The sequence below is a fragment of the Ceratotherium simum genome, chromosome 8, assembly GCF_057802395.1.
Source record: "Ceratotherium simum simum isolate JZ-2026a chromosome 8, ASM5780239v1, whole genome shotgun sequence".
Taxonomy (NCBI): domain Eukaryota; kingdom Metazoa; phylum Chordata; class Mammalia; order Perissodactyla; family Rhinocerotidae; genus Ceratotherium; species Ceratotherium simum.
The window spans coordinates 34,335,517-34,361,375 of NC_141907.1; the positions used below are offsets into that span (position 1 = coordinate 34,335,517).

The 25,859-nt window shown below is 39.8% G+C and overlaps 1 protein-coding gene across 13 annotated transcripts in view; it reads left to right on the forward strand.

The window, feature by feature from the left end:
• The window catches only part of LIMCH1 (LIM and calponin homology domains 1), a 322,854-nt gene that overhangs the window by 104,570 nt on the left and 192,425 nt on the right, over positions 1-25,859 (forward strand). For all 13 annotated transcript variants that reach the window (XM_004419008.3, XM_087434251.1, XM_087434246.1 and 10 more), the window contains exon 2: positions 24,119-24,189. In XM_004419008.3, the coding sequence (XP_004419065.2) occupies positions 24,119-24,189 (71 nt within the window). The remainder of the gene's footprint in view (positions 1-24,118; positions 24,190-25,859) is intronic.

The window sequence follows — 25,859 nt, forward strand, 5'->3', positions numbered from 1 at the left end:
CCACTCTAGATCAGTGGTTCTCCACCTTGTCTGCACATTAGAATTACCTGGGAAGCTTTTAAAAAATATCAATGCCCAGGGGCTGGCCCAGTGGTACAGTGGTTAAGTTTGTGTGCTCCACTTCAGTGGTCCAGGGTTCGCAGGCCTGGATCCTGGGCATGGACTTACACACCACTTGTCAAGCCATGCTGTGGCAGGCTTCCCACATATAAAGTAGAGGAAGGTAGGCACGGATGTTAGCCCAGGGCCAATCTTCCTCAGCAAAAAGAGGAGAACTGGCAACAGATGTTAGCTCAGGACTAATCTTCCTCGCCAAAAAAAAAAAATCAATGCCCACGCCCTGCCCCAGGGCAATTAAATCAGAGTTTCTGGCTGGGGGCCATATTTCCAGGTGATTTTAGTGTGCAATCAGATTGAGAAGTCCTTCCCCTTTCTTCTTGATTACTTGATGAACTCTGCTTCCTGGGCCTCTCAAATTTGTAATTATTATCAAGGCTTAGAGACAGTTCACTTGCTTAGCTCCAGCTAAGAGAGAGAATGAGTGGGGTGAACCCCATGCTGCACATCATCTGGAAAGCCACCAACCTGCATGCCGAAGCTCACCTCAAATTTTCAAGGAGATAATTTATTCAGAGGTAAAAAGTTCAATCTTTTTTTCTTTTTAGTCTTCTACACAGCTTTCTGGTTCATCACTATACTCTTTTCCTTATAATTTTGGACTTTTTTGGCTGCTTCTTGTAGAGTTAGTGTGTCATTTTCAGGTTTTCAGTATATTTTCTGAGTATGCCTCTTTTACTATTAAATTCCTTTTTATTATTATTATTTTTTAATTGTATAAATACACATAACACAAAATTTACCATTTTACCATTTTAAGTGTACAGTTCAGTGGCATTAAGTGCATTCATATTGTTGTGCGACCACCACAGCCATCCATCTCCAGAACTCTTTTCATCTTGCAAGACTGAAACTCTGTACCCATTAAACAAAAACTCCCTATTCCCCCTTCCCCTAGCCCCCGGTGACCACCATTCTGTTTTCTGTCTCTATGAATTTGACTACTCTAGGCACATCACATAGTGGAATCATATGGTATTTGTCCTTTTGCGACTGGCTTATTTCACTTAGTATGGTGTCCTCAACGTTCATCCATGTTGTGGCATGTGACAGGATTTCCTTTCTTTTTGTGAGGAAGATCAGCCCTGAGCTAACATCCGATGCCAATTTTCCTCTTTTTTTGCTGAGGAAGATTGGCCCTGGGCTAACATCCATGCCCATCTTCCTCTACTTTATATGGGATGCCGCCACAGCACGGCTTGACAAGCGGTGTGTCAGTGTGCTCCCGGGATCCGAACCCAAGAACCCCGCGCCGCCGAAGCGGAGCGTGCACACTTAACCACTTGCGCCACAGAGCCGGCCCTGGATTTCCTCTCTTTTTAAGGCTGAATAATATACCACTGTATGTATATACCACATTTTATTTATCCATTCATTTGTTGATGGACATGGGTTACTTCTATCTTTTGGCTACTGTGAATAATGCTGCTATGAACATGGGTATATAAGTATCTCTTTGAGTCTATTAAACTCCTTTTTAACTTGATATCTCTGATCCTGCCTAAGAGGAATTTGGACCTGGCACATGGTCCTTATTATTCTCACACAGGAGATGATGTTCTTGGAAGGTCAATGTCCAATAAGCATTGTACATCTTGCAACTCTGCCAGAAAACAGAAATGTTCAACATCATGCTTATAGGTACCACTGAACTCAGAGGCCAAATAATATTCAGCAGTGTCCATCATAGTACAGTCGGAAGCATTGACATATGCTGGGCACCATTTATGTAGTGTCGCAAATCATACTCCAAAAGATAGTGCTTGCCTGGTGATTGTCAATGTTTTGATAATATCCATTTTTTTCCATTTGCTTTTCACATGATGAAAGTAACAGGTCTTTAGGAGCCTGGTAGCCCAATACTGTGTAGCAAATGTATAGGCCAAAGCTTGCGTGTTTGTTTTTACAGGTCCACAATCATTTGGGCACAATTACAAAACCTAAAAAGCTTTGACAAATGGATGTTTTCTTTTAATTTTAGGTTTTTAAATAGTTTTGATTTATTAAATTTGCCTTCCTTCCTTCTTTTTGTAGTTCATTTAGTAACAAGACTCTGACCTGATCTGAAATGACTTCAAGCTGTTCATTATCTTTATTTACTCCATTTAATGTGAACAGTCAAACATTTTGTACAAAAATATTGTGTTAGATTACAGGATACATCCCTAGACCCCTTGGAGGTGTTACATAATAGACAGTAGATACATTATATTACCATTCTAAAGTCTAAGAAATTATTAATTACCTTCAAGAGTTTTGGGTAAGGCTGGTAGCCCTGCATTGTCAGGTATCTGTTTTTCTCTCATTCAGGTAGGATCAAAGTTGGTGATGACACTCCAGCTACCTTTTGGAGTCCTGTTTACTTTTATACACTTTTACTGTCTGTTGTTTGGCCAGTGTAGCATGTGGGTAGCAGCTCAGATTTCTAACTCTGGGCTTTTGTCTGTTAGGAATGTGCATGAAGCTCACTTGTGGAGAGACTCTTACTTTGAAGAAGCTGCAATGCTGTCATATTACCCTAGGAAGCCCAGGCAAGGTGTTTATCTCAGTGATTTTCAAACCTTCTTCCCAAGAGACTCAGCAGAGGATTTGTTATCATGGCTCCACTTAAATATAGTCAAATGGGCAGCTCTCGCCGTGATATTTGTAAGGATATCACAGGGTCACCCTATGAATCCCCTGGGCTGAAGACCATGGTGCCCCTTAGGAGATGAAGAGTAAGTAAGCTGTATCTCTTGGTAGCTAAACATTGATTTTTTTTTTTTTTTTTTTTGGTGAGGAAGATTAGCCCTGAGCTAACATCTGTTGCCAGTCCTCCTCTTTTTGCTGAGGAAGATTGGCCCTGGGCTAACATACATGCCCATCTTCCTCTACTTTATATGTGGGATGCCTACCACAGCATGGCTTGATAAGTGGTGCATAGGTCTGCGCCCTGGATCCGAAGCTGCAAACCCTGGGCCGCTGAAGGGAAGTGCGCAGACTTAACCCCTTAACGCTGATATTTTTAACCACCACACCCCACAACAGTTGAAATAAAGCCAGCCATATTTGAGTGACTGACACTCCTGTCCCTTTGTTGACCTTGCTCCCTCTTTGAGGGAAACAGGATCCTTTATATTACTTCAGAATATACACGTGTGGTCACAACTCAAAAATCATATTATGTTGGTCTATTTTTTGACTCCTTCTTTAAGTCAGTAATAGATTTCCCATGTCTTTGAAGTATTGTTTCTCTGGAATGTCCCACTCATCAATGACTCCCATGTACTTGTCAAAATGAGAGATGAAGGTGACTCTGAATGTGGGCTGCAGGCCATGCTTACAGTCCTAGGCATTTTTCATAGCGTCCAAGGAATGGCTGGCCACACATATTCCAGAAAAACTTTCCTATTAGTTTTAACATCCTTTTTCAGGATAATATCATTGCTGGTTTTGAAAAACTTGCGAAAAATCTCTGGCTTTGAGTTTCTTCTGGTTTTCAGGTTTTATGTTTCTCAAAGAAATCAGGATTGGGGGCCAGCCTGGTGGTGCAGTGGTTAAGTGTGCACACTCCACTTTGGTGGCCCGGAGATCACAGGTTCGGATCCCAGGCACTCACTGAGGCACCGCTTGTCAAGCCATGCTCTGGCAGCGTCCCATATAACGTAGAGGAAGATGGGCAAAGATGTTAGCCAAGGGCCAATCTTCCTCAGCAAAAAAGAGGAAGATTGGCATCAGATATTAGCTCAGGGCTAGTCTTCCTCACACACAAAAAAAAGAAATCAGGCTCATCTTTAAGCACAAGTCCCAGGATTTCGTTCTCATGAATAATAGCTGCAAAGCTGTAGAGATTCTTGAAGGAGAGCCAAAGAAGGGAATGAGGGAGGAAAGGACCATCAAATGGCAGCTCGCACCCCATATCAGTTCACTATCCCCACTCTTCATGTTTTTCTTTCCTAAACCTCCCACACCATTGTCTTCTCACCCTCAACTGATAGCTTCTAAAAAGCAATCTGATGAGAACTGCTAATCTTCCCACCATCAAACTTACCATCTACTCTGCATCTGTACCCACTTCCTCTGCCTTCCTTTTGTTACAATGAGTGATCTCTCCCTGCACATCTAAGGCCACACCTTACCCTTGTGATCTATATCCCCTCACATATTCAAAGATTTACTCTTTGCTCCCTCAGTTGTCATACCTCTCTTTTCTACAGCATTGACTTCTCTTTTTCTACTTTAGCATGTGCCCTTTCGAAACTACACATCCATCTCCATTTACTTCTCCATATCTACTCATTCAAACAGTTGACTATGCTTTACCTTTCTTTATCCACTCCACTGTACTCGCATCTTCACCATTCTGTAGAAATTACTCATGTCAAGGTTACCTGTGTCCTTCATTGCCCAAATTCAACAGATAATTCCCAGTTCTCATCTTCCACAACCTCTCGACATCATTGGACCACTTACCACTCCTTCTCCCTTCAAACATTTTTTCTCCCTTGGCTTCCAGGACATCCTCATCTTATAGGTGGCCTCTTAACTCATTAGCCATTCCTTCTTGTTCTCATTTGCTGGACTCTCCTCTTTTCCCTGACTTTTAATTGTTGGCTGGCCCCGGGATTCAGTCCTTGGACCTCTTTTCTTGCAAGCTCCATGGGTGATTTTATCTTGTGGTCCATGTCCAAATGTATATCTCTAGCTCTGTCCTTTCCTTTGAGCTCTAGTATATCTGTTTCCTCAGTGTCTCCAGTTGGATATCACACAGTCATCTCAACCTTAATAGGAACAAAATATAGCTCTTGATTTTCCTTTCCAAAGCTGCTCCTTTCCAGGTCTTCCCTATCTTAATAGCTTATACTACCATGTACCCTGTTGTTCAAGATCAGAACATATAGACATTCTAGACTCTTCTCCTTTGCTGATATCTCACATTTGGTTAGTCCATCAGCAAACCTTTCAGCTTCTACCTTCAAAATAAACCTGGGATCTGACCTCTTCTCATCATCTCCTCAGCTACCACCCTAGTCCAAGTTACTATCTTTCTCACCTGGCCTATGCAGTTGTGTCCTCAATGGTCTTCCTGTCCCCTGTCTTGCCCAGCTGCTCCCCACCACCCCGCTCATGTCAATTCTCCGTACAATGGCCCGAATAATTTTTAAAAATGTTAGTCGAATCATATCACTTCCCTGCTCAAAACTATCTTTTCGGGGGCTTTGAACAGCACTGAGAGTAAGTTCCAAGGTCCTTATAGTGCATAAGGCTATTAGCTGCTTCTCTGCCCTTGTGTTATCGCCCTGCCACCCGTATTGGCTCCATTTCAACCATACTTGCCTTTTTCTTTACCAGGCGCTCCATGCTCACACCCACCTGTGAGCCTTGAACTTGCATTTCTCTGCCTGGAATGCTTTTCCCACAGAAATGAGCATTGCTCAACACTTCCTTCATTCAGGTGTCTGATTATCTGTCACTTCCTTGGAGAAGTCTTTCAATCTAAAATATCTCAAAGAGCAATCCATTCTTTGCCACTTTTTATTCCCTTATTTTGCTCTATATTTCTTCATAAACTCTTATCACTATCTTATGTTATATGTTATATTGTCTACTATCTGTCTTGTCTACTGGACAGTGCTACAAATTCAGGGACCACATCTCCAGTGTCTAGAACAATATTAGGCACAGAATATGTGCTCTGTGAATAATTGTCAATTGAATGAATCTCCTCAGGGACAGAGGGACAAAACATACAAATATAATGAAAATTCAAGGTAAATTACATTAATAATTTTCATGTGCTCTCATATACATAAGCTCATTTAATCCTTACCTAAGATCAGTGCTATCACTTCTCTATTTTATAGGTGAGGAAAGAGCTATAGTGCAGATGTATCTTCCCCAAATCACATACCTAGTTAGTGGTGGAGGTAGGATTTAAGCCCAGATCTCCTCATTATAAATTCTGTCTAGTTCATGTACAAAAGACAGTAAGTGCTTTGGGAATTAGAGAGAAATTTGGTTTACTAAGGGATATAGGAGCTAGTGGGTGCTTTGGGGAAATCTTAGAGTATTTGTCTCTTGAGATTTGAACATAGGATTGGACGTAAATAAATAAAGAGTGAAGGCATTCCAGATATTGTAAATGACCTGAGCAAATGCAATGAGGCGTGGATATGTGTGGTGAATTCACACAAGAAGTAAACTCATATAGCAGATTTCTTGATCAGCAGTCTAAGGAGTTAGGGCTTGAGCTTAAGGTAGTAGGAAGCGTTTAAAAATATTTGAATGAAGACTGCCATATGCACAGAGGTATCCTGAGGATCCCCCAGCTTGGTCAGCAGTGCAAAGAGGAGAGAGTAGAGGAGATCAGAAGGAGAGGGAGCAGGAACAAGGTCCTGGGTTGGAAGGACTTGCTTAGAAAGAAAGAGAGGCGGGGCCGGCCCCGTGGCTTAGTGGTTAAGTGCGCACGCTCTGCTACTGGCAGCCCGGGTTTGGATCCCGGGCGCGCACTGCCGCACCGCTTGTCCGGCCATGCTGAGGTGGTGTCCCACATACAGCAACTAGAAGGATGTGCAACTATGACATACAACTATCTACTGGGGCTTTGGGGAGAAAAAGGGCAAAAAAGGAAGAGGATTGGCAATAGATGTTAGCTCACGGCTGGTCTTCTTCAGCAAAAAGAGGAGGATTGGCATAGATGTTAGCTCAGGGCTGATCTTCCTCACCAAAAAGAAAAGAAAAGAAAGAAAGAGAGGCAATTCTCGCATAGAGGTAGGAAAAACAGGTGCTAAGGTTATGGAAGATTATGGTAGCTCGCAGGATTTTGGAACGTGATCTTTTTTTGTGTCTGAGGATGCCAAACTTTTCAAAGCAAGGCATTCTTTTGAGACAAGATAGAAGATCAGTCAAGTCTGGAGGTTGGGGTTTTGAGTTGTTAGTAGAAATCTTGGAAGAGTCATTATGTGAAAACAGGAATTATGGAACAGCAACAGATCTTAACTCAGATTGAGAAACACGTTTTGAGCTCCTATCATATGTTAGATCTAACTTCTTAATAAGAATATTTTTGTATTTTTTGTTTTGTTTTTTAGGTTGTGCTAGTCACATTGCAGTGAAATTAAACTACAGTGCATCGTGACTTCAGGCAAGGTGAAGCTTTATTTTAGAAGCTGACTCACTTTCAACTGGTTTTTAATAAATGTTCTAGGATGGTGGAAAGATCTGGGTGGAACAATGCTTAATATTTCAAAGCAAGCACTTGAAAATCTATTTCTGCTTCTTAGTAATAGGATCTCTGAGGCTCCAGAATTATTTTTGAAATGGTTCATTGGTTCTTGGAGGCTCTGCTCTCCTAAATCTGTGGAACTGGTAAGGATTTTGATAATTGCTTTTGCACCTGGCATTTGATGGAAATTGTTTTGGGAATTACTTAGTCATATATCTAATAAATATCTAGTGTTTATCCTCTTAGAGATGGGATTTAAATGGCCAAATAGCTTGATATGACCCTTTCTATGTTTCTTGGCTACTTAATTATTAAAATTCCTGACTGCAGTGTTCTTTAATTAAATTGCAAATTTAAATGAAACATGTGTGTTTTCTATCTATATTTTGAAGCAACCTGTGATCTATTTTTATGACTTATTGGTTCCAGCCCTGTGCTTGTGTTCTTGGAGCTCCCTTTAGCTCGGCACGCATCCCTCCATTCTCCCTACCACTTTTCAGAAGACCTCTTTAATATCCCACTCTCACTTGCCTTGTTTCACTTCTCTGAACATCTGTACATAAGTGCACTTGTAATTTTTCTTTCCTTAACTTCACTATAAACTGGATGCCTTATATGGTTTGTTTTTTGATTCCTTTATGGTTTAAAATACTGCACAGAGAAGGGAAATCTTGGGCACCATGTGCCCCACTAGTCTACTTTTTTTTTTCAAGAGAAGCAATAAAAAACCTTTGTTGTTGTTGTTTAAATATTAGCTCTTCTGCTTTTTAAATGTTGGTTGCTTATTCAAATTTTTTAAAGTACCAGGTGGTCCCATGTGGTAAAGGCCAAACAACATGTGTGAGGGCCTGTTTAGTTCCCCTCAGGCAGGCTGCGTTAGCCAGCTCTGCAGACAGCCAGGGTTTCCTAATACACATTCTACTAACACTGGTTGCACCCACCAGAGACTTTTCTTGAAGAGAGGTCTTGGTTAGACAGATTGAGAAACACTATTTCATCCCCCTCTGAAGGATCTCAGTGGACATTAGCGTATTATTGGCTCTGAGAAACTCAAAAGTGAAAAAAAAAACAACCCATATTTAAAAAAAAGAATACAGCATTCCCCAGATTTACTTGCCATGGAGTCTTTTTTCCACATCACATCTCTTAACATCCTGTGGAACTAGGATTCTGTGGGACACTTTGGGAAACGCTTCTGTAAGTATTTCCTCTCTCAGGTAGGCCAAGGAGTAAATGTCAAGGCCAATCTCCATGAAATAATAATTTAATCTCCCTAAATTCATCATGTGAGGAACAAGTATTGTCTTTGCCTTTTAAGTCCTCTCAGTGCCATAAAATGACAACTTAAATTTTGGTGTGAGTGGATCTTTGAAGGACCTGCCAATACTGAGAGCGGGAAAAGGAAACGTGTGGGCTATTCGCTGCATGTTCTTTGAGATGTTGGGTCTGTTCCTTTGTCTTTCCTCAGGTTTGTCATTGTGTGCAATGGCATATCCCGGTCCCATCACCACCAACATGCTGCATAATGGATGAGGCTGAAGAGACCGTGACAGCAGGTGTTCTAGCGATTAAAAAAAAGAAAGAACAGAGCTGTTGATTGTTGTAAACAGTGTTAGTCCTCCCTCGCTCTCATTTACAAACAACAGTTCTCTGTGTCAATCAGCAGTAAAATAGCAACTGGTCTGCTTTGCTGGTTCTACTTGTCACCTCTGGGGCAGTGTACAAGATAGTTTGTGTCCTTATGTTGGAAGTGGGGTGTGTTTTTCCCTCTTCCTCTGAAAGGTTATTACAACCTGGTTGATTGCCCTCAAACTTATTTAGTTAAAAATTATATCACTGTACACTAGAATGGATTGGGGACAATGATTAGCTTTGCTATAATTCTTGGCTCTCCTCTAAGGGGAGGAGGAAGAAATATGTTTTCACATTCAGGGCTAGAGAGTGTACAAGCTTTCGAGAACCTGAACATCTTCCCCAGCTAGGAAACATTTACTTCAGGGGACAAAAGTAAAGTTTTTATATTTGATTTTAAATGCTTCAGAAAGGCCTATACTTTGGATTATCGTTACTGCTCCAATTTTCAGAAATTTAGTAGAGACCTTTTGCTTTGCTTTCTATTGCCTACCTTAGCCAGGAAATCAGAGACAGCTATCTGAAGGGATAATAGGTTTATATCATCATAGTAGTTATGTCTTTCCATAAGATGTTGATTGTTTATGAACAAGAGCGTATGCAAGTTTAGGAGTATTTAAATGTTTATATGGTTATATATATATGCTTTGTTTTCAATTATTATTTGATAAATTCTCCAATGTCATGGATATTTAGAAATTGTAATACATTTGAAACACTGCGTTTAACTGTTAGCCTCATAATAATGTACATGTAATACAGATTGTGAGTTCACAGAGGTCTTTTGGAGCCAGGTCATGTGGCTCAGGAGAGAAGACTGTGCCCATCTCCTTACTCTGTGTTCAGTGACATCAGGTTGAGCTTGAAATCGGCCGTGGGGGGAGTTTTTACACCACGGAGATTGACAAATGCTACACCTCAGACCCCTCTCTCCCCCAAACCAATTGTTAAGCATTTAGCAGAACATCATTGGTTCTAGACCATCTCTGGATGACTTGATTACAAGGAGTTTTTGAAAAATAATCAAGTACCTCTTAGGACATAGCAGTGTTCTAACAACAACACAGTTACCTTTTAAATCTTTTTCCTCCTCTTCTTCTCCCCAGTCTTTTGGTTAATGAAGTTTTTCAAGATGAGGTGTGGGCAGAAGGTCCTATTGTTGGTTTTGTTTTTTGTTTTTTTGGCTAAACGTGGCTCTCACCTATTAGGTTTATAAAGACTAGCCTTCTTGTTTTTTCTTTAATTTCCCTGGGGTAGTCCAGTGTTACACTGTTTTCTTATAGATCTTTGTAACACTCTGAAGACTCCTTGATGTGCACATTGTTTGTGCAGGAAGAGGTAAGGAGAGCCTGAGCAATGTTCACTCCCGTCCAAGCCAAGATGGTGGCTGCTTCCTCGGTTGGGGGCAGCCACCACACCGCGGTGTCAGTGAGGCCCAGTGATGAATGGCATTTTAGTGAGCTGGGATTACCACCTGCTATATTCATCACGAACCAGCCAAAAGAACAGATTTCCTGTCATGATACATCATTTGTAAGTTTAAAGAACCAGAGGAAGATAGGTAGAGAAATATTTTGTTGTCGAAATGCCTAATGGTCTTAAATGAGGCATCTTGTATTCCTTCCTTCTTGTCTCCTCCACTCCATTAATGGATATTTATTTTTCATTCCATAAAATTTGGGGTCATGTTGTATGTAGGATTATTTCAATTTGGATTTTTTGGATGTTTGTGGAGATGTTTTGAATACAGAGATAAAAATCCAGTGACAGCACAAAGGTTGTTATTATTTCACCCCTATGGTATTGAGTGAATTGATAGTAAATGTATAGTGATTTTGACATTTTTTTGGATTTGGGGGTTTATTTTCTCATTCCACATTTTGAGGAAAAGTCACATTGAAGAGAGAAGAAGGTGGCATAGGTGGGAAGTCAGATCTTTATTTACAACTCAGCTGATAATGGGGGGAAATCAGCAGGGACACAGACGTTATTTAGGCAGCAAAGCATACTGGTTAGGAACATGGATCTGGAGCCAGACTGCCCAGCTTAGAGTCCTGGGTCTGCCACCTTCTAGCTGTATGAAATTGGGCAAATTACTTAATGGCCTGGACTTTGATTTCTTCATCTGGATAACAGGGATAATAATAGTACTTATATCAGGGCCTCTGATAGCCCACTGAGCCCCTCTGTGTGTGGACTGAATGATTTTGGAGACAGACAGTGGCTTTGTGTGAATGAGGAAAGCAGGACTCTTCCTTTAGAAGAGTTTGTGTGGTTTGACAGAAGGCTCAGGCTGGCTTTTAGCCCCAACTTGTCTTCTCAGCTGGGCACCCTTGTCCAGGGCATAACCTGTGTAACCAGCTGTGGTAGCTTGACTACCACACTGGGGAGCTGAGAAGTAAATGAGTCACGATTTCTCAAGGTGAGAGGCTAGAGTGGAAGAGGGTTCAGAGAGTCTGTAGGTTTGTGCAGAGCTGTCTTAGACTTAGAGAAGTGAAGTGATTTGCTGGAAGCCCTTGGTTATTAGCAGAACTGTGGCTAGAACCCAGTTGTCTTGACTTTTGGCCTCCTACAAATCTTGACTAGGTGTCACTAGACAACCTTGCGATTCAAACAAAAGAACCATTGATAGGAGATGGAGATGAGGGGCACTGTGGCTGTTCCCAACCCCAGGTGCCCGCCTAGAGCCATTCAAATGGCAGACTCTCAGAAGATGGTATGTCTTTTATTTTCCAAAGTCAAACAGTACATTGGCTCCTTTGTTAGATATTCAAATGTTTGTTTTAAAATATACTATGCAGTGGGCATGTGTGGATCTCAGCTACCATTTTACTAGTGGACTTGAGGAATATTATTAGATGGAGGTGTATTTTTGTTACATTTGAATGGCAAAATCTCTTAAAAGTCGTATTTTCTCACTACAAGGTCTTTTCTGAGTAAAACCAAATGGAAAATGGCTTTAGTTACTAATGAGAGAACACAAATGAGGTTGAGCCACTGTGGAGGTTAACCTATATATTCCCAGTCCCCCCTTTAAAATCCTTTTAATTGTAAAATATAACACAATTGAAGAAAACCGCATAAAACAAATACATAGCTTAGTGAATTATTTAAGGTGAACAGTCTTGGAGTCACTGTGTCAAGAAGTAAACCCAAATCAAGTAGAATGTTGCAACCTAAGAAGCCTGTTCTGGACTCCCTCTCAATGGTAATTCCTTCCCTCTTTCCTAAAAGTCACCTTCTTTTTATGTTGGTCACTTCCTTGCTTTTCTTCATAGTTGTGTTGCCCAAGTCAGGCCTCCCTTTTAAAGGATGGGCTGTTTAAAGTGTGTCATCATGTCTTTGTAAAGAGCATTTTGCCATGTTTTATTTTCATCTGGTAATCTAATAACTTGTTTGGGTGAATTCTAGTAGTTTTCTGTTTCGACTTTGATGCCTTTTTAAATGCCAAGTACTGGTGAAGTACAACAGTTTTGTGGTTACTTTGGATTCTTAGCTAAAAATTATTCAGGTATTAGAATATCAAATGGTGAAATTGATCAGTTCTTCAGACAGCTCTACAATTGTCACAGGACTGTGTGTACTTGGCGGAGCCTCTAATTCCAGTTCTTTGCCCAAAATCAGGAAGCCAAGGGGCTTGACCCCTCCTTCCTTCCCATCGTCAGTGCTAACATCATGTTGATTTGATGGCTGGCAAGTGCCATTTCTATGTAGTGAGCAGGTGAGAGAGTGGAGTGAATATAAATGAGATGACCGATAGTGAACTGGTGAGTGACTGTCATCAGCGAAAACAAATATGAAAAAGTGCTCCTAGTTAAAAATGAGGAGGCACTGGACAGGCTGTTGACCTGAGTACTTTCCCTGGACTGCTGAATGACTTTCAGCTGTAGCCCCAGACAACATTTTATTAGGAATATTTTGAAACATTTGAAAGAAAGAAAGAAGGAAAGATTGGTTCAAAGAAACCCATATACCCACCACCTAGTTTCAATAATTGCTAAAGTTTTCTGTATTTACTTCTTACACACACACACACACATTCACACATACCCCTAGTATTTTTTCAACATTTCAAAATAAGTTACAGACATCAGACTCCTTTCCTTAGAAATCTTTACTGTGCATCTCCGAAGTATAAGAATATTCTCCTACGAAATGACTGTGCCATTGTCACTCTTAATAAACTGAAATAATGCCCTAACGTTATTAAATGACCAGTATATATTCAGATTTCCCCAACTATGCCCAAAGTGTCATCTATAAAGATTCTTTTAATCTACGAGTTCATTAAGGAACATACAATGCAATTGGTTGTTATATCTCTTAAGTCTCTTATTTTAGAATAGCAACCCTCCCCTTTTCTTCACGACATTGGCTTTTTGAACACCAGATAGTGTCGTATGCTGGATTTTCACAGTTGTTTCCTTATGGTCTCATTTAACCCAGACAATGTGTATAGCAGGTCATCACATAGACTTTCCTGTGTGATTTTGTACCCAGCACCCACACCCAGATCCATCTGTGAAGAGGCAAATCTGCCTCTACTGTACTTGTTTTCTCCTGAGCAGTATTTCTGAACAAAATTGCAACCACCTGATTTAGACACTCCAGTTGTAGATTTTTTCTTCCCCTTAGATATGAAGCTTGGGGAAAAAACGTAATAGAACTTCCAGTCAGTACTAAATGTCCTACTAGATGGTTTCCACTCATGATTTCTAACCTCTAACAACCTCTTCAAACAGTCTCCTGTAACCGTCTTTTTTTGTGTGTGTGTGTGAGGGAGATCAGCCCTGTACTAACATCTGCCAGTCCTCCTCTTTTTTTTTTGTTGAGGAAGACTGGCCCTGGGCTAACATCTGTGCCCATCTTCCTCTACTTTATATGGGACGCGCCACAGCATGGCTTACCAAGCGGTGCGTCGGTGCACGCCCCGGGATCCGAACCGGAGAACCCCGGGCTGCCGAAGCAGAGTGCGCACACTTAACCGCTTGCGCCACCATTCTGGCCCCTCCTTTAACCGTCTTTTAAAGATGAAGGGAGCAGGCTCAGAGAAATGAAGCCATTTGTCCATTGTCAGATAGCCCCTATGTGTCAGACCTGAAATCTGGACCCAGGTTTGCCTATTTCAAAGGGTTTATACTTCACTGTGCTGAGGACTAAATGACAGTTACACACACTGATTTACCAAAATTACCCCAGAACTGAAGTATTTATTTAAGGAGCAACATGATACCCAGGTAAAAATAACACTGTGGCTGAAGCATATCTTTGCTCCTTGAAATGGAGACAACTTACACAGCCCAGAAGCACTCCACTAGCCCATTTTCTTTCTGGACTCTTCTTTCTCTCTGCTCTCAAATCAGTTGCTAAGACTTTATGTTGTGTTATAGCTCACTTTGGGTGTTGTCAGTCTTTCTTTGTAGCTTCTGTTCTGTCTCTTTGTAAGGCAAGAACAGCTTGAGGATGAACAAACACAGTTACTGCTAAACACATTCACATGTTCCTGGACTGACCCATTTTCTGTGTGTAGAGCATACAATGGCTATATCAGAGGATTTAATGCTCCCAGGGTGCTTTTGAGCACTGCCTGTATTCTTAATTAGATTTTTTTTTTAGTGGAGTCTGTCAATCTTTGGCTATAAACAGTGCCTTCTGGTTTTCTGATGACAAGATGAAAATATAAATGGATTCTGCAGATTGCATTTTATTATCCTCAGTATTAAGCACTCAGAGCTAGTGCTGGAGAGGATCATGATTTGATAATGTTGATTAAATAACCTCAGGCCTGGACTTCTGTGCTGTTTCTTTGCCAACCCAAAGTGAATAGATATAAGGAGCTATAGTTATTAAGGAGAGTGTAGCAATATAAGTGGCACAAGAAGAAGTGCCTTCAGAACTCAGTGTGGTGGGGCAATGAAGCCCTGATCTGGGTCAAGGGAGACCTGATTCTGGTCTCGTCTTTGCTGATAGCTGGCTGTATGACCTTGAGCACATCACTTAACTTGCAGGACATTATTTTTCTCATCTGTGAAGTGAAGGGGTTGTGTATATAACTTGGAGTTATTCTGGTGTAGTGAGAAGGGACAGCAGATGGATCTATAGAGAGGTTCCTGGATGCTATGTAGGAGATAGCTGTGGAGGGGCCAGAGTGGAAGCAGAGAGACCGCAAGGTGGCTGCTGTAGTTATCTTGCTGAGAGGCGATGGAGGCTTGGACTAGTGTGGTAGTGTAGACATAGGAGGAAAAGGGCAGACTTAAATACATTTTAGAGAGAGGAACATTGCTCTTCTTGGTGGCTTGAATGTATCTCTACGTTGTTGGGGATGGGAGATGGTGATGCCATTCATTGACGTGGAGAAGACCAGAGGTGGAACAGGTTGCATCAGGGGACAGACGTCATGAGTTTTGTTTTGTTTTTGTTTGATCTTGTTAAGTGTGAAATATTGATTAGGTACTCAAGTGGAGATATTGAGTAAGAAATTGGATATTTGATTCTGGACTTCAGCACACATATAAAAATGTGTGAGTTATCATATGCAAGATATTTAAAGGTGAGATATTTAAACTCATTAAAAATGTATGAGTTATCATATGTGAGATGTTTAAAGGCATGGGACTACCCAGGGAAGTGGAGTGTGTGGCTAAAGAGGGAACAAAAAGAGAAACAAAGAAAGGAAAAAAGAACCTTATTTTACAGTTAGGAATGAATGAGGTAGAAGTACCCAAGGCAATGGAGAAAGGAGTATTTATTGAATGAGGTAGAAGGAAAACCGGGAGTGTCTGGTGGTGGGGAGGCCTAGAGGGGCAAGTGATCCAAAAAGGAGGGAGTGCTTGACTGTCACGCTGCTGAGACATTGATTCAGATTAGATGAGAAAAATGTCTTTTGGTGAGACAGTATGGCAATATTAAAATTTAAGAGGAGAACCAGGAAAGCATGGCATCATTTACGATCAGGGAGGAAAGACCTGCAAAGAGTACTGGAAAGAGAGAAACCAAGAATGAGATCTATGGCAATTCTAGTATTGCTACCAATATTGACAATGAAATTTATTGAGCTCTCACTATGGATCAGGCACTGTGGGAAGAGTTTGACATACATTAATTAACTTACTCTTCATGCAAATCTTTGGAGTACATACTATTATTTCATAAGGAGGGAAGCTGAGGGTTGGTAGAAGTTCATTAATCTGCTTATGATTTAGCTTATGCTGGTGGAGCTCAGAGTCAGACTCTGAGGGTCCAACTCTTAAACCTTTAGGAATTTTCAGTGAATTTAAAGAGCACAGCTCATAGGCAGCTGAGCTATGATGATAAGGGTAATGGGTACAGGATGCTCATGTAGGGAGTTTGGACTGTGAAAGGAAGGAGAAAAACAGGATGGTGGTTGAAGGGGCTGGATTGAGTTAGGGTTTTTATGAAAAGAGAGAACTCATTATGCCACCAGCAGGGATGAAGGATGCTGTAGACCAAGGGGTAAGGTTGAGATAAAGGCAGCACCTGGGGGTGGGAAGGGATAGGATCTAGAGGAAAGAGAAAGTAAACTTCTTCCTTTTGAGTTGGCAGGAGAAGATGAAAAGATAGGTGTGGGAGTGGTATGTAGAGGGATGTGTGTGGGGCTGGGAGTGGTGGTTCTAAAGGAAAGTCTGGACAGCTGGTCTCAATCTCATTGTGATTCCAGCAGCGAGGTCACTGGTCATAAAATGGGGGTGGGAGAGTCCACGAGGAAGTAATTGAGAGCAACAAGCAAAATGTCATTCTGGGACTCTCTCTTTAGGAATGGGGAATTAGTGGGAAGTGGAGAGAATGGTTACCAAAGAACCCCTCCCTTGCCCCATCTACTGGAGTGTCTCTTTTGTTTCAGGGTCAAGTACAACCCATAGTTCTGACACACAGGTCTTTACCATCAGGGCCATGCCTGCTCTGGCACCTCATCTCTTACCATCCTCCCCCTTCTCGCCTGCCTTCCTTCTGTGCTCAGCCCTTAGAACTTTTCCTCTTTGCTCAAAGAAACCTTTGTGTGGGTCTCTCTGTCTGCCTGGAGTGCCCTACTTCATCTCTTGCCTTTGGGGAATCCCCTCTCATCCTTCAGGACCAACTCAAATTTCAGCCCCTCAAAGGCTTTCCTTGACTATCTTAGGCAGAGAGAGTTCATTTCTTTGCTCAGATGCTGCAAAGAATTGTGTTTAGGAACATGAACTACGTAGTTACAATACCTGAGGTTAAATCCAGGCGTGCTATTTACTAGTTTTGTGTCCGTGGGCAAGTTATTTAACCTCCCTGTATCTAGGTTTCCTTGGAAATAATAATCAGACCCACCTCATTGGGTTGTTATGAAGATTAAATAAATTAATATGTGGCAAGCACTTAGAACACAGAAAGCACATGGTAGTTGGTATAGGAATGTGAACTATTATCATTCAACTATTTCTTCAGTCATGCAGTTTGTGTTGCTTCTTCCATGCTCTGGTAGTTCTCTGTTCATATTTCTCTTGCAACACCTACTATATTGTAATGTTTTATCTTTCCCCCTGGATTGTGGATTCTTCTTACCAGGTCTTGTTATTTTGGTCTCACTCACACCTTTTACACTGTCCGGCATGAAGTGGGTATTCAGTAGATGATTGATTGATTGATTGCTAATTCTGGCTTAGATGAATATGATTTATGAATGTTTACAAAGAGTTTCTGTAGAATTTTGATTTGATTTTTCTAGCAACCTCATGAAGGAGACAGAAATAGCAGTGGATTTATTTCTCAGAAAATAGTGAAAAAAAAGAGCAATACTGCTTTATTTTGCAATTTATAAAAATATGCAGAAATGTTCTTGTTAAATAAGTCAAATATGATCAGAAGTGAGCATAATGAGCTGTGAATAATCTTCTCCAGTGAATTAAAGAGGTGTGATTTTCATTTACAGTTGTAGGAGGAAATCACAACCTTCTGAAATGTGTACCTGTTTTTGTACTACAATTTAGAGAAAATATCCATGTTTTTCAAAAATTAAGTCAAAATCTATTAAATTGTATATTTTTTCGGTTGCTTAAATCCAGGGACCATTCTTTTGTCAGCCAATAGAATCTCCTCTTAAAGTCATTATAACAGGGTTTCCAACATTTATTTAAAATCCTCTTCAGACCTGCAGTTAATGGACTGCAGTTTGTCCACCAGATTGCTTTCAAAAAACAACTGAAGATTAATGAAAATATTTCTGAAATACAATTTGTATGAATGGTAACGATCAGGCTGAGAGACTGATTCTTGGCAGCCTTTGACTGTTCATGGCAATTATAAAATAACAATGGTAACAAAGTAATCAGCAAAGTGTAGCATTGTGATTGATATACAATGTGTTATATTATAAACACATCATAAAAATGTTGCCATAAAGTTGTGTGGTTTTCTTTATTAGACTGTTTTTTTTTTTTTTTCAAGTGCTCCATATTTCTGTTATTTGAATGGTTTAGAGCAGTGCCATGACATGGACAAACTCAGAGACATAATTACCTGTTAGTTCTATGGGAAGGAAATCAAATACAGATGAGCTTACTCAATAATTACTTGCATAAAATAGTGTGATGACATATGATGCCCTCTTGCTTCTGCTTTTGGTTTGTTAAGGTGGATGAAAACTTTTCCTTTAAAACCATCACTATTTTGGTAAATTACCCATTCTTTGACTATTTTAATCTGACACATACAGCATGTCCCTCCAACAAATATTTTGGTTGGTAATGAAAGTGAATTAATCCTAAACCATAAAGCAGGAAAAAAAAAATCTGATATTGGGCTTTCGTGAAAGGCACACAGGGCATAGTTGGTGACATAATTGCCACCATAAGTACAAGGATTCCCTTGAATGGGGAGATGTGTGCAGGTTCATTATGCCCACCCTTAAAATCATGGTGGTGTCCAATAGTTTTGTCCATGTGCTTCTATTAGATTTTTTTTTTTTTTTTTTTGGCTTGTTTTTGTGTTGAATCCCTTTAGGGAACTGAAAGACCTTTGGCTTTTACTATGAGTGAGATGGGGAGCTATTTGAGTGGAATAGTGGCATGATCTAACTTTACAGGATTCCCCTGGCTGCTATGTTGAGAACAGATGGAAAGGAGGCAAGGGTGGAAGCAGTGAGGCCAATTAAGAGACTCTTATCTAGGTGTCAGACGATGGTGGCTTGGAGTAAGGTAGTAGAGTGGAGGTAGTGAGAAGTGGTTAGATTCTGGCTAAATTCTGAAGGGAGAATCAATAGGATTTGTTGGTGGGTGTGATTGGGTGTGAAAGATAGGGGTCAAGCATGACTAAGCTGAACAATTGCGAGGATGGAGTTGCAAGGATTCATTGATCAGATGGCTGAGGATCAGCAACATGGGGAGAGCAGGATTTTGGGGAATGATCAAGTGCTCTTGACATTTAATCTGCTCCTCCCCTGCTAGCCCTGAGTGCTCCTGAAGCTGGGATCTCTCCTCACCCACTCCACGTCCCAGGTCCCTATCTCAGGCTCTCTTTAAGAGCTCTTCTAATCTTCTCATCCTGCTCTGTGTCCTCGGAGAGTGATCACGAGCTGATGGCTTGGCCAGTGCCTTGCCTGGGAGGGTTACCGAGAGTCTTGTTAGTTGGGATCCAGGTGGGAAGGTTAGTGAAGAGTTTGGGCAGTCATTTTTCACTTCCCCTGTTCATGGACTGTTGGTAATGGTAGTTGAATCCTGGCAGCTATTTTGTTTTTTATAGCAATGGCTTATGCTGTCATGGAGGGAACAGTAATTAGCAGTCTTTATAATTAAAATATACAATTAGTGACATTATAAATGCATCATAAAGATGTTGCTGAGAGGGGTTGATGAGACAGGTCATCCAAAATCCTGATTCCAATAGAAGGTCCTCCCATTCTGATAATGAACTGCTGGCTTAGTTTAGTATGCTAGGTTAGGGCTTTGTCAAATTTCCTCTGCATATGAATCACATGGGGATCTTTTTAAAGTGCTAGTTATGATTAAGTAAGTCTTGGAGGGAGTGAGAGGATTGAGAGTCTGTATTTCTAACAGTTTCAGGTGAAGTTTCAGGTGAAGATGCTGCTGCTGCTGGTCTGAGGAGCAAACTTTTCAGTGGCGTGGTCCTTGTTAATTTTTGGAGTCTATTCAGCAGCTGACACTCCTAACAAAGATCCAGGTGCTTCTATACTAAATAACCTAGGCTTGGAAGAATGGATGGAGTTTGGATCAGTGGAGAGCGGTATGAAGGCTAAGCTGGGCCCTACTAGACATAGGACATGGGGGAAGGAGGCAAAAGAGGAGGAACAGGCGGAAATGAGCATTTTCCTCCAAATGCATGGTGGCTATTCTTGTCTCCAGAATTGGCAATCTAGGAAATTGAATTTACTCAGACTACCTCTTGGAGGATTTTGATTAGCAGGCTGACTTTGGACTATTAAATCAAATCTACTTGAGATTTTTTAGTGGCTATGCATCACATCCCCGCCTGCTCTGGTGGTCTAGTGGTAAAGATTCTGCACTCTCACCCCTGAGGCCCAAGTTTGTTTGCCGGTCAGGGAACCATACCACCCGTGTGTCGGTTGTCATACTGTGGTGGCTGCCTGTTGCTGTGATGCTGAAAGTTATACCACCAGTTTTTCAAATACTGGCAGGGTCACCCATGGTGGACAGGTTTCAGCAGAGCTTCCAGACTAAGACAGACTAGGAAGAAGGACCTGGCCACTCATTTCTGAAAAAATTGGCCGTGAAAACTCTATGAATAGCAGCGATCCATTGTCTGATATAGTGCTGAAAGGTGAGAGGATGGATGGTGCAAACAGACCAGGCAGGGTTCCGCTCTGCTGTACACAGGGTCGCTAGGAGTTGAAGTTGACTCCATGACACTAACAACAACAAATGCCTCATCTGCAAGATAATTTTAAATAGTACCTGGGCATTGTAAGTAGTCCAGGGGCCACTAATATTTTCTTATAATCTTATGTTACCTTCTATGATAGGTAATAGTTATGTTACTTTCTATTTGTGGTAAGAGTTTAGATATCTGCTTTCCTTGCCAGTCTGTGAGCTTTCTGCATGCAGTGACCATGTCTCTTGTGGTTCTGTCTCTAGGCTCTGCTCATTGTCATTGCTCAATAAATGGAGAAGGGGCCTGAGTTAACTTAGCCATAGATTCTGTAATAAATGCAGCTGAACTGTCTTGCATTCTCCATGTGAGCACCATTTGCACTAGAACATAATACTTTTAATAAAAATATAAAGACCTGAGAAAAAAATGTTTTCAAAACCTTCTAATCACTTATTGGTGAATGGAGGTTAGCTCTATAGATCATATTAGTGATGTTATGAGAATAGAAATCAGAACTAATAGATTCAGGAAAGAAAATGCTAAGGTGTTTAAAAGTCTGTCTTTAAAATCTTAGCTTTTTAAAGCGCATCTTTCTTAATTTCTTTATTTTAGGGAAAAACCTAGATATTTGCAAAGTGTAAAAACTACTTTTTATCAATTTCCTTACCTTTCCTCAAATAAGAATAAGAATGAGAGGATATTAACAAAGTACCTTATATTGGCTTGTGAATTGTCGTTCTAGTGGGAGTGTTAATAAGGATGTTTTATAATAGAACTTGAACTTTGGTTTACAAGGAAGAGTTGGGACCACTTAGTTTCCTTAGACTGCTCTTTACAGCAAAACAAAACAAAAACCTTGTTTGGCTTTTCTGATGATTAAAGTAATATATATTAATTATAGAAATTTAAGGAAGAAAATAGAAATCACACCTGATTCCCACCATGAAGAGATAATATGTTGGCATATTTCCTCTGTGTGTGACTGTGTGTGTGTATGTATCTGTCTGTTTTGTAATGTCTTTGTCTGGTTTTGGACTCAGGGTAATGCTGGCCTCATAGAATAAATTGGGAAGTATTCTTTCCTCTTCAATTGTCTGGAAGAGTTTGTGTAGAATTGCATTATCTTTTCTTTAAATATTTGGTATAATTTACTCGGTCAGCCTTCTGGGCCTGCCATTTTCTTTTGGGAAGGCTATCTATTTCTTTGTTGAGTGAACTCTGGTTGTTTGTGTCAAGGAATTCATCCAGTTCATCTAAGTTGGCGAATTTATTGGCACAAATTTATTTATAATATTCCCCTGTTATCCGTTTAATGTCTATAGAATTTGTGATGATGTCATCTTTGTCATTCCTGATGTTGGTAATCTGTGTCTTTCTTTTTTGGCTAAAAACCAAAGGTTATCAACTTCATTAGCTTAAGGTTTATCAGCTTGGCTAAAGTTTATCAATTTTATTGATCTCAAAGAAACAGGTTTTTATTTCACTGATTTTGCTCTGTTGCTTTTTGGTTTTCTATTTGATTTCAATTCTGATATAATTTTTTCCTTTTTTCTACTTAATTTGGGCTTAATTTGCTTAAGGTGGAAACAGAATTGATTGAGTTGAGATCTTCTTTTGTGATGTAGGTATTTTGTGCTATACATTTCCCCCAAATACTGCTTTAGTGTCTTTCTGTACATCCTTATATTGCCATATTATTTTACGACAAAATATGTTCTAATTTCTTTTGATTTCTTCTTTGATTAGTGAGTTATTTAGAATTGTGTTATTTAGTTTAAAATTATTTGGGGATTTTTTCCAGAGATATTTCTGTTATTTTCTAATTTAATTCCATTGTGGTCCAGTAGCATACTTTTAATGAATTGACTTCTTTTAAGTTTGTGAAGACTTATTTTCTGACATAGAAATTGGTCTATTTCAATAAATGTTCATTGTGAACTTAAGAAGCAAAATGTGTATTCTGCTGTTGTAGGGTGGAGTATTCCAGAAATGTCGATTAAGTCAATCTGGTTTCATAGTGTTGTTCAAGTCTTCTTTATCCTTATTGGTTTTTCTGTCTGCTTGTTTTATCAGTTATCAAAGAGAGATATTAAATCTCTGACTCTAGTTGTGAATTTGTCTATTTCTCCTTGCAATTCTGTCTGTTTAGCTTATGTATTTTGAAGCTTTTTTTTATTAGGTGTAAAAATATTTAAGATTGTTATGTCTTCCTGATTAGCTAAGCCCTTTGTCATTATGAAATGACTTTCTCTGTCCTTGGTATTATTCTTTGTTCTAAAAGTTTCTTTGTCTGATACTAATATAACCACTTCAGCTTTCTTTTGGTTAGTGTTAGCATGATATATCTTATTCTATTCTTCTACTTTTAACTTATTTCTATCTTTATATTTAAAGCACATTTCTCATAGGCAGCATATAGTTGGGTCTTGCTTTTTTATCCAATCTGACAATCTCTGTCTTTTAATTGGAGATGTTTAAGCCATTTATATTTAATGCACTTATTGATATGGTTAAGTTTAAGTCTACGGTATTGACGTTTGTTTTCTATTTATTCCATCTGTTCTGTATTCCCTTTTCCTCTTTTTTCTTTTTGCCTTTTTTTTTATTGTTAGAGTATTTTTTATGATTTCATTTTATCTCCTTTCTTGGCTTATTAGCTGTAACTTTGTATTCTGCCATGTTAGAGGTTGCTTCGGGGTTTATAGTATGCATATTTATCAGGCATATTGTAGATGTTCAATAAATATTTATAATAAATATAGGCCAAAGGGCTACTGAGAGCTAGAGGCATCAAGAATGGCCATCCATCCTGTGCCATCAGATAGTTTATTCTTTCACAGCTGTTATTTTCCTCTTTGACACCATGTTATTATTGACTTTAATCTTCCTGTCTTGATGTTAGTCTCTCTAGGTTAGGAGTCTGTGTTTTCACCTCCTCTGCCCCCTTAATGTTTTAACAAATAGATGTGTTATCCTTAGGTGGTGTTTTCTGCAGGCTTTTTTGAAAGTGTGTAGGTTGGATCTTCAGGATGAAAGAGGATGTGACCTTGACTTATCATGGCCAAACTCGAAAAGTAACATCCTTATCAGAAAGAACAGATTTTTTTAAGGTATTAGGTCAGAAAAAACCTTCAAAGAAATGGTCTAAATTTAAGATTGGCTGATCTAAGCAAAGCTACACATGGAAAGGAAATTCAGACCTCACAGATTTTCCTCATTCTTGGAATGCCACAGTTATTTTTATGCTCTTAAATATTAAAAAACAAAAAGTCATTGAGCTTCCTGATTAAAAACAAAAAATTTACGCTCTCCTTTTCTTTTTTTCTTTTCCAGCAAGTAACCGGCAGAAGTTTTGGTGATAAAGATTTTCGGACAGGGTTAGAAAATGGAATCCTTCTTTGCGAGTAAGTATGGCCTATATTCAGTTGATTTTGTTCAAGAAAAACCATAATACTATTCAGTGTGTCTGTAAAACTTCCAGTGATTTGTTTTGAATTTATTCACAGTTTGAATCTGAAATTCAAAAAAATCACTGGGCTAGGCAGTAAACATAAGTAGGTGAGAGAGTCTCGGTGTTCAGTAGGGCATGGTGGGGACTATGGTAATTTCAAACTAGATAAAGAAGGAGTAATTGGTAGCTGCTACTCATCTTGAACCAACTTTTACAATGTAGGCATTTGGGCCCAGGTGATTGTAAGGATATGGACTGAATTTTGGTAAAAGTAGCAGATTTTCTCCCTTTTTTACCCCAAACAAAAGCAGCTTGTACCAACAGAAAATAGTGCTTCTATTTACTTACAACATCTTAAAGCATGCCAGGTAATGTTCCTCACTGGGCCTACTTCCCTGAGGTATCTTGAATGTATTTCACTTGTGCTGTTGGCAAAATTCAAATGGGGACAATAACTGCAGTGTTTAATTTTTATGTTTTGAACCTGGGCTTTGTTATAGAGTGTTGCTGTGATGGTGGACTCGAGAGCTTTCTGTGAAGTGGTTCTAGACACAAAATAAGCTAGAGCCTTAATACTTAAAGATAGATGGACATAAACTTCAAATCAAGATTTCAAATTTTGAATTTATTTAGTAGGTTCTGTAATTTGGATCCTGTTTTATTGAAGTGAAAGTTGCATACGTGAAATGCACAGCTCCTAGATATACAATCTGATGGGTTTTGAAAACTGCGTACATGTGTGTAACCTACACCCTGATCAAGATAGGGAACAGAAAGTTCCCTCATGTCCCTTTCCAGTCAATCTCAACCACCTATAGAAAAGCACTGTTCTGATTTCTATCACTGTAGCATCTATTTTGCCTTATCTTGAACTCTGTGTAAGTAGAATCACATAAAATGCATTTTTGTTTTGGCAACTTTCTGAATATCATTGGGACCCCCCAATGTAGTTGAAAGAGCATGGGTTTTGGAGCCCGAGAATTAGAGACTCAACTCCTTGCCTCACCCCTTAAATCATTTAACCTGGAGTCTCATTTTTCTCTTTCTAAAATGGTAATAAAAATTTTATAAGTCTTGCCTATTTCATAAGCTTTTTGTGAATTTCAACAGGATAATGTGAATAAGACACCTTAAAAAACTTCATTTGCTATGCAAATGTTGGTTATTGTGCAGCACCTTTCAACACAGTTCATATCAGCATTTTTTTTTTCCCGCTCCCCATTGCCCTTCTTTCTTAAGAGAAATTTATATCCCCTAATTGCTGTTTCCATACATTCCTTCCTATGGAGTCTCTTCCCTCTTCTCATACTTTACCACCCCTTTTCCCTTTATTAAATCTAAATCAGAGCTCATCTCTTAGGGAAACCATAATTAGTTTAGCATCTCACCGGAGACAAGCCCAGACAGGCTCCAAACACTTCCCTTGTGTTCTAGCACCTACTTCTCCAATGATTCTGGGCGTAGCCCTCTCCTGACATTGAGACTAGTCGGAATCTAATTTATGTGCATCATGCTCTCTCAACTCTGTTGAAGTGGGTCTTTGGTACCAATTTTTGCTTATCTAACATTTGCTGCAAAGATTCTTGTAGGCATCCACCTCTCCACTATATTTCTGTGAATAAA